Source organism: Oncorhynchus tshawytscha, linkage group LG02 (genome assembly GCF_018296145.1).
Source record: "Oncorhynchus tshawytscha isolate Ot180627B linkage group LG02, Otsh_v2.0, whole genome shotgun sequence".
NCBI lineage: Eukaryota > Metazoa > Chordata > Actinopteri > Salmoniformes > Salmonidae > Oncorhynchus > Oncorhynchus tshawytscha.
In genome coordinates, this window is record NC_056430.1 from 11,759,666 (window position 1) to 11,769,950 (window position 10,285).

Below are 10,285 nucleotides of genomic sequence, written 5' to 3' on the forward strand. Positions count from 1 at the left end.
AACTATTCCCCTATGTCTCAGGTGTAGAGGCTGCTTTCTACAGGTATCTAATGGAACTATCCCCCTATGTCTCAGGTGTAGAGGCTGCTTTCTACAGGTATCTAATGGAACTATCCCCCTATGTCTCAGGTGTAGAGGCTGCTTTCTACAGGTATCTAATGGAACTATCCCCTATGTCTCAGGTGTAGAGGCTGCTTTCTACAGGTATCTAATGGAACTATTCCCCTATGTCTCAGGTGTAGAGGCTGCTTTCTACAGGTATCTAATGGAACTATTCTCCCCTATGTCTCAATGGGTCCCCTATGTCTCAGGTGTAGAGGCTGCTTTCTACAGGTATCTAATGGAACTATTCCCCTATGTCTCAGGTGTAGAAGGCTGCTTTCTACAGGTATCTAATGGAACTATTCCCCTATGTCTCAGGTGTAGAGGCTCTTTCTCAGGTATCTAATGGAACTATTCCCCTATGTCTCAGGTGTAGAGGCTGCCATCTACAGGTATCTAATGGAACTATTCCCCTATGTCTCAGGTGTAGAGGCTGCCATCTCAGGTATCTAATGGAACTATTCCCCTATGTCTCAGGTGTAGAGGCTGCCATCTACAGGTATCTAATGGAACTATTCCCCTATGTCTCAGGTGTAGAGGCTGCCATCTACAGGTATCTAATGGAACTATCCCCTATGTCTCAGGTGTAGAGGCTGCCATCTACAGGTATCTAATGGAACTATCCCCTATGTCTCAGGTGTAGAGGCTGCTTTCTACAGGTATCTAATGGAACTATTCCCCTATGTCTCAGGTGTAGAGGCTGCTTTCACAGGTATCTAATGGAACTATTCCCCTATGTCTCAGGTGTAGAGGCTGCCATCTACAGGTATCTAATGGAACTATTCCCCTATGTCTCAGGTGTAGAGGCTGCTTTCTACAGGTATCTAATGGAACTATCTATGTCTCAGGTGAACTATCTAATGGAACTATCTAATGTCTCAGGTGAAGGCTGCTTTCTACAGGTATCTAATGGAACCCCTATGTCTCAGGTGTAGAGGCTGCTTTCTACAGGTATCTAATGGAACTATTCCCCTATGTCTCAGGTGTAGAGGCTGCTTTCTACAGGTATCTAATGGAACTATCCCCTATGTCTCAGGTGTAGAGGCTGCTTTCTACAGGTATCTAATGGAACTATTCCCCTATGTCTCAGGTGTAGAGGCTGCTTTCTACAGGTATCTAATGGAACTATTCCCCCCCTATGTCTCAGGTGTAGAGGCTGCTTTCTACAGGTATCTAATGGAACTATTCCCCTATGTCTCAGGTGTAGAGGCTGCTTTCTACAGGTATCTAATGGAACTATTCCCCTATGTCTCAGGTGTAGAGGCTGCTTTCTACAGGTATCTAATGGAACTATTCCCCTATGTCTCAGGTGTAGAGGCTGCAGGTGTTTCTACAGGTATCTAATGGAACTATTCCCCTATGTCTCAGGTGTAGAGGCTGCTTTCTACAGGTATCTAATGGAACTATTCCCCTATGTCTCAGGTGTCTCAGGGTAGGCTCTCTACAGGTATCTAATGGAACTATTCCCCTATGTCTCAGGTGTAGAGGCTGCCATCTACAGGTATCTAATGGAACTATTCCCCTATGTCTCAGGTGTAGAGGCTGCTTTCTACAGGTATCTAATGGAACTATTCCTCTATGTCTCAGGTGTAGAGGCTGCTTTCTACAGGAATCTAATGGAACTATCCCACTATGTCTCAGGTGTAGAGGCTGCCATCTACAGGTATCTAATGGAACTATTCCCCTATGTCTCAGGTGTAGAGGCTGATTTCTACAGGTATCTAATGGAACTATTCCCCTATGTCTCAGGTGTAGAGGCTGCTTTCTACAGGTATCTAATGGAACTATCCCCCTATGTCTCAGGTGTAGAGGCTGCTTTCTACAGGTATCTAATGGAACTATTCCCCTATGTCTCAGGTGTAGAGGCTGCCATCTACAGGTATCTAATGGAACTATCCCCCTATGTCTCAGGTGTAGAGGCTGCTTTCTACAGGTATCTAATGGAACTATTCCCCTATGTCTCAGGTGTAGGCTGAGGTATCTAATGGAACTATCCCCTGCTGCTTTCTACAGGTATCTAATGGAACTATCCCCTATTCTCACAGGTATCTAATGGAACTATCCCCTATGTCTCAGGTGTAGAGGCTGCTTTCTACAGGTATCTAATGGAACTATTCCCCTATGTCTCAGGTGTAGAGGCTGCCATCTACAGGTATCTAATGGAACTAGGTTCTAATGGAACCCCTATGTCTCAGGTGTAGAGGCTGCCATCTACAGGTATCTAATGGAACTATTCCCTATGTCTCAGGTGTAGAGGCTGCCATCTACAGGTATCTAATAGAACTATTCCCCTATGTCTCAGGTGTAGAGGCTGCCATCTACAGGTATCTAATGGAACTATTCCCCTATGTCTCAGGTGTAGAGGCTGCCATCTACAGGTATCTAATGGAACTATTCCCCTATGTCTCAGGTGTAGAGGCTGCCATCTACAGGTATCTAATGGAACTATTCCCCTATGTCTCAGGTGTAGAGGCTGCTTTCTACAGGTATCTAATGGAACTATTCCCCTATGTCTCAGGTGTAGAGGCTGCCATCTACAGGTATCTAATGGAACTATTCCTCTATGTCTCAGGTGTAGAGGCTGCCATCTACAGGTATCTAATGGAACTATTCCTCTATGTCTCAGGTGTAGAGGCTGCCATCTACAGGTATCTAATGGAACTATTCAGGTGTAGAGGCTGCCAGGTATCTAATGTCTCAGGTGTAGAGGCTGCTTTCTACAGGTATCTAATGGAACTATTACAGGTATCTAATGGAACTATTCCCCCTATGTCTCAGGTGTAGAGGCTGCCATCTACAGGTATCTAATGGAACTATCCCACTATGTCTCAGGTGGAGAGGCTGCCATCTATGTCTCAGGTATCTACAGGTATCTAATGGAACTATCCCCTATGTCTCAGGTGTAGAGGCTGCCATCTACAGGTATCTAATGGAACTATTCCCCTATGTCTCAGGTGTAGAGGCTGCTTTCTACAGGTATCTAATGGAACTATTCCCCTATGTCTCAGGTGTAGAGGCTGCCATCTACAGGTATCTAATGGAACTATTCCCCCTATGTCTCAGGTGTAGAGGCTGCCATCTACAGGTATCTAATGGAACTATTCCCCTATGTCTCAGGTGTAGAGGCTGCTTTCTACAGGTATCTAATGGAACTATTCCCCTATGTCTCAGGTGTAGAGGCTGCTTTCTACAGGTATCTAATGGAACTATCCCCTATGTCTCAGGTGTAGAGGCTGCCATCTACAGGTATCTAATGGAACTATCCCCTATGTCTCAGGTGTAGAGGCTGCTTTCTACAGGTATCTAATGGAACTATTCCCCTATGTCTCAGGTGTAGAGGCTGCCTTTCTACAGGTATCTAATAGAACTATTCCCCTATGTCTCAGGTGTAGAGGCTGCCATCTACAGGTATCTAATGGAACTATTCCCCTATGTCTCAGGTGTAGAGGCTGCTTTCTACAGGTATCTAATGGAACTATTCCCTATGTCTCAGGTGTAGAGGCTGCCATCTACAGGTATCTAATGGAACTATTCCCCTATGTCTCAGGTGTAGAGGCTGCTTTCTACAGGTATCTAATGGAACTATTCCCCTATGTCTCAGGTGTAGAGGCTGCTTTCTACAGGTATCTAATGGAACTATTCCCCTATGTCTCAGGTGTAGAGGCTGCCATCTACAGGTATCTAATGGAACTATCCCCCTATGTCTCAGGTGTAGAGGCTGCCATCTACAGGTATCTAATGGAACTATCCCCCTATGTCTCAGGTGTAGAGGCTGCTCATCTACAGGTATCTAATGGAACTATCCCCCTATGTCTCAGGTGTAGAGGCTGCTTTCTACAGGTATCTAATGGAACTATTCCCCTATGTCTCAGGTGTAGAGGCTGCTTTCTACAGGTATCTAATGGAACTATCCCCTATGTCTCAGGTGTAGAGGCTGCTTTTACAGGTATCTAATGGAACTATTCCCCATGGCTGCTTTCTACAGGTATCTAATGGAACTATTCCCCTATGTCTATGTCTCAGGTGTAGAGGCTGCTTTCTACAGGTATCTAATGGAACTATTCCCCTATGTCTCAGGTGTAGAGGCTGCCATCTACAGGTATCTAATGGAACTATTCCCCTATGTCTCAGGTGTAGAGGCTGCCATCTACAGGTATCTAATGGAACTATTCCCCTATGTCTCAGGTGTAGAGGCTGCTTTCTACAGGTATCTAATGGAACTATCCCCTATGTTTCAGGTGTAGAGCTGCTGCCATCTACAGGTATCTAATGGAACTATTCCCTATGTCTCAGGTGTAGAGGCTGCCATCTACAGGTATCTAATGGAACTATCCCCTATGTCTCAGGTGTAGAGGCTGCTTTCTACAGGAGAACTATTCCCCTATGTCTCAGGTGTAGAGGCTGCCATCTACAGGTATCTAATGGAACTATTCCCCTATGTCTCAGGTGTAGAGGCTGCTTTCTACAGGTATCTAATGGAACTATTCCCCTATGTCTCAGGTGTAGAGGCTGCTTTCTACAGGTATCTAATGGAACTATTCCCCTATGTCTCAGGTGTAGAGGCTGCTTTCTACAGGTATCTAATGGAACTATTCCCCTATGTCTCAGGTGTAGAGGCTGCTTTCTACAGGTATCTAATGGAACTATTCCCCTATGTCTCAGGTGTAGAGGCTGCCATCTACAGGTATCTAATGGAACTATTCCCCTATGTCTCAGGTGTAGAGGCTGCTTTCTACAGGTATCTAATGGAACTATCCCCCTATGTCTCAGGTGTAGAGGCTGCCATCTACAGGTATCTAATGGAACTATCCCACTATGTCTCAGGTGTAGAGGCTGCTTTCTACAGGTATCTAATGGAACTATTCCCCTATGTCTCAGGTGTAGAGGCTGCTTTCTACAGGTATCTAATGGAACTATTCCCCTATGTCTCAGGTGTAGAGGCTGCTTTCTACAGGTATCTAATGGAACTATTCCCCTATGTCTCAGGTGTAGAGGCTGCTTTCTACAGGTATCTAATGGAACTATCCCCCTATGTCTCAGGTGTAGAGGCTGCCATCTACAGGTATCTAATGGAACTATCCCCCTATGTCTCAGGTGTAGAGGCTGCTTTCTACAGGTATCTAATGGAACTATTCCCCTATGTCTCAGGTGTAGAGGCTGCCATCTACAGGTATCTAATGGAACTATTCCCCTATGTCTCAGGTGTAGAGGCTGCCATCTACAGGTATCTAATGGAACTATTCCCTATGTCTCAGGTGTAGAGGCTGCTTTCTACAGGTATCTAATGGAACTATCCCCCTATGTCTCAGGTGTAGAGGCTGCCATCTACAGGTATCTAATGGAACTATTCCCCTATGTCTCAGGTGTAGAGGCTGCTTTCTACAGGTATCTAATGGAACTATCCCCTCTATGTCTCAGGTGTAGAGGCTGCTACAGGTATCTACATGGAACTATCTAATGGAACTATCTAATCCCCTATGTCTCAGGTGTAGAGGCTGCTTTCTACAGGTATCTAATGGAACTATTCCCCTATGTCTCAGGTGTAGAGGCTGCCATCTACAGGTATCTAATGGAACTATTCCCCTATGTCTCAGGTGTAGAGGCTGCCATCTACAGGTATCTAATGGAACTATTCCCTATGTCTCAGGTGTAGAGGCTGCCATCTACAGGTATCTAATGGAACTATTAGAGGCTGCCCTACAGGTATCTAATGGAACTGTCTCAGGTGTAGAGGCTGCTTTCTACAGGTATCTAATGGAACTATTCCCCTATGTCTCAGGTGTAGAGGCTGCCATCTACAGGTATCTAATGGAACTATTCCCCTATGTCTCAGGTGTAGAGGCTGCTTTCTACAGGTATCTAATGGAACTATTCCCCTATGTCTCAGGTGTAGAGGCTGCCATCTACAGGTATCTAATGGAACTATTCCCCTATGTCTCAGGTGTAGAGGCTGCTTTCTACAGGTATCTAATGGAACTATTCCCCTATGTCTCAGGTGTAGAGGCTGCTTTCTACAGGTATCTAATGGAACTATTCCCCATGTCTCAGGTGTAGAGGCTGCTTTCTACAGGTATCTAATGGAACTATTCCCCTATGTCTCAGGTGTAGAGGCTGCCATCTACAGGTATCTAATGGAACTATCCCCCCTATGTCTCAGGTGTAGAGGCTGCTTTCTACAGGTATCTAATGGAACTATTCCCCTATGTCTCAGGTGTAGAGGCTGCCATCTACAGGTATCTAATGGAACTATTCCCCTATGTCTCAGGTGTAGAGGCTGCTTTCTACAGGTATCTAATGGAACTATTCCCCTATGTCTCAGGTGTAGAGGCTGCTTTCTACAGGTATCTAATGGAACTATCACCCTATGTCTCAGGTGTAGAGGCTGCCATCTACAGGTATCTAATGGAACTATCCCCCTATGTCTCACGTGTAGAGGCTGCCATCTACAGGTATCTAATGGAACTATTCCCCTATGTCTCAGGTGTAGAGGCTGCATCTACAGGTATCTAATGGAACTATCCCCCTATGTCTCACGTGTAGAGGCTGCTTTCTACAGGTATCTAATGGAACTATTCCCCTATGTCTCAGGTGTAGAGGCTGCTTTCTACAGGTATCTAATGGAACTATTCCCCTATGTCTCAGGTGTAGAGGCTGCTTTCTACAGGTATCTAATGGAACTATTCCCCTATGTCTCAGGTGTAGAGGCTGCTTTCTACAGGTATCTAATGGAACTATTCCCCTATGTCTCAGGTGTAGAGGCTGCTTTCTACAGGTATCTAATGGAACTATTCCCCTATGTCTCAGGTGTAGAGGCTGCTTTCTACAGGTATCTAATGGAACTATTCCCCTATGTCTCAGGTGTAGAGGCTGCTTTCTACAGGTATCTTATGGAACTATTCCCCTATGTCTCAGGTGTAGAGGCTGCTTTCTACAGGTATCTAATGGAACTACACATATCGGCTTTCAACAACCTCTACTCTGTTTAGTCAACAGAAAGCACTCAGATGTTTAGTCAACAGAAAGCACTCAGATGTTTTACCTGTATCGAGTGAGGGTTCCACGTAACAAACATGTCATACGAGCCAGTAACGTCCTGAACCAGTGAAATAAACTGAAGAAGAAAAGCTGATTTAACCTCCGCCTGAAATCCTGTTGCCACATGTTGACATACCTGGACCTTCATCTTGAAGTCATCCTGACTGGCTGAAGACTTCATCTGACACACACTGCAGAGAGAGAAGACAAAGAGACATAAACACACACTGCACAGAGAGAAGACAAAGAGACATAAACACACACTGCAGAGAGAGAAGACAAAGAGACATAAACACACACTGCAGAGAGAGAAGACAGAGAGACATAAACACACACTGCAGAGAGAGAAGACAGAGACATAAACACACACTGCAGAGAGAGAAGACAGAGACATAAACACACACTGCACAGAGAGAAGACAGAGAGACATAAACACACACTGCAGAGAGAGAAGACAGAGACATAAACACACACTGCAGAGAGAGAAGACAGAGACATAAACACACACTGCAGAGAGAGAAGACAGAGACATAAACACACACTGCAGAGAGAGAAGACAGAGACATAAACACACACTGCACAGAGAGAAGACAAGGAGACATAAACACACACTGCAGAGAGAGAAGACAGAGAGACATAAACACACACTGCAGAGAGAGAAGACAGAGACATAAACACACACTGCAGAGAGAGAAGACAGAGACATAAACACACACTGCAGAGAGAGAAGACAGAGACATAAACACACACTGCAGAGAGAGAAGACAGAGACATAAACACACACTGCACAGAGAGAAGACAAGGAGACATAAACACACACTGCACAGAGAGAAGACAAAGAGACATAAACACACACTGCACAGAGAGAAGACAAGGAGACATAAACACACACTGCACAGAGAGAAGACAAAGAGACATAAACACACACTGCACAGAGAGAAAACAAGGAGACATAAACACACACTGCACAGAGAGAAGACAAAGAGACATAAACACACACTGCACAGAGAGAAGACAAAGAGACATAAACACACACTGCAGAGAGAGAAGACAGAGAGACATAAACACACACTGCACAGAGAGAAGACAAGGAGACATAAACACACACTGCAGAGAGAGAAGACAAAGAGACATAAACACCCACTGCAGAGAGAGAAGACAAGGAGACATAAACACCCACTGCAGAGAGAGAAGACAGAGACATAAACACACACTGCAGAGAGAGAAGACAGAGACATAAACACACACTGCAGAGAGAGAAGACAGAGACATAAACACACACTGCAGAGAGAGAAGACAGAGACATAAACACACACTGCAGAGAGAGAAGACAAAGAGACATAAACACACACTGCAGAGAGAGAAGGCAGAGAGACATAAATACACACTGCAGAGAGAGAAGACAAAGAGACATAAACACACACTGCAGAGAGAGAAGACAGAGAGACATAAACACACACTGCACAGAGAGAAGACAAGGAAACAAACACACACTGCAGAGAGAGAAGACAAGGAGACATAAACACACTGCAGAGAGAGAAGACAAGGAGACATAAACACACACTGCAGAGAGAGAAGACAGAGACATAAACACACACTGCAGAGAGAGAAGACAGAGACATAAACACACACTGCAGAGAGAGAAGACAAAGAGACATAAACACACACTGCAGAGAGAGAAGGCAAGGAGACATAAACACACACTGCAGAGAGAGAAGACAAGGAAACAAACACACACTGCAGAGAGAGAAGACAAGGAGACATAAACACACTGCAGAGAGAGAAGACAAGGAGACATAAACACACACTGCAGAGAGAGAAGACAGAGACATAAACACACACTGCAGAGAGAGAAGACAAAGAGACATAAACACACACTGCACAGAGAGAAGACAAGGAAACAAACACACACTGCAGAGAGAGAAGACAGAGAGACATAAACACACACTGCACAGAGAGAAGACAAGGAAACAAACACACACTGCAGAGAGAGAAGACAAGGAGACATAAACACACTGCAGAGAGAGAAGACAAGGAGACATAAACACACACTGCAGAGAGAGAAGACAGAGACATAAACACACACTGCAGAGAGAGAAGACAAAGAGACATAAACACACACTGCAGAGAGAGAAGGCAAGGAGACATAAACACACACTGCAGAGAGAGAAGACAGAGAGACATAAACACACACTGCAGAGAGAGAAGACAGAGACATAAACACACACTGCAGAGAGAGAAGACAGAGACATACACACACACTGCAGAGAGAGAAGACAAAGAGACATAAACACACACTACAGAGAGAGAAGACAGAGACATAAACACACACTGCAGAGAGAGAAGACAGAGACATAAACACACACTGCAGAGAGAGAAGACAGAGACATACACACACACTGCAGAGAGAGAAGACAAAGAGACATAAACACACACTGCAGAGAGAGAAGACAGAGACATACACACACACTGCAGAGAGAGAAGACAAAGAGACATAAACACACACTGCAGAGAGAGAAGACAGAGACATAAACACACACTGCAGAGAGAGAAGACAAAGAGACATAAACACACACTGCAGAGAGAGAAGGCAAGGAGACATAAACACACACTGCAGAGAGAGAAGACAAGGAAACAAACACACACTGCAGAGAGAGAAGACAAGGAGACATAAACACACTGCAGAGAGAGAAGACAAGGAGACATAAACACACACTGCAGAGAGAGAAGACAGAGACATAAACACACACTGCAGAGAGAGAAGACAGAGACATAAACACACACTGCAGAGAGAGAAGACAGAGAGACATAAACAAACACTGCAGAGAGAGAAGACAGAGACATAAACACACACTGCAGAGAGAGAAGACAGAGACATAAACACACACTGCAGAGAGAGAAGACAAAGAGACATAAACACACACTGCACAGAGAGAAGACAGAGAGACATAAACACACACTGCACAGAGAGAAGACAGAGAGACATAAACACACACTGCACAGAGAGAAGACAGAGAGACATAAACACACACTGCACAGAGAGAAGACAGAGAGACATAAACACACACACACACTGCAGAGAGACGTATGATGATGAGTGTGTGTTGTCACTGTGTGAGGGTCACTGTGTGAGGGTCACTGTGATGAT

General features: G+C 44.9%; 1 protein-coding gene across 1 annotated transcript in view; it reads right to left on the minus strand.

The window, feature by feature from the left end:
- The window catches only part of LOC112235708 (kinesin-like protein KIF21B), a 167,160-nt gene that overhangs the window by 47,887 nt on the left and 108,988 nt on the right, over nt 1-10,285 (minus strand). Inside the window, 1 exon segment of the mRNA XM_042330259.1 lies at nt 7,274-7,328. Coding sequence (XP_042186193.1) covers nt 7,274-7,328 — 55 coding nt within the window.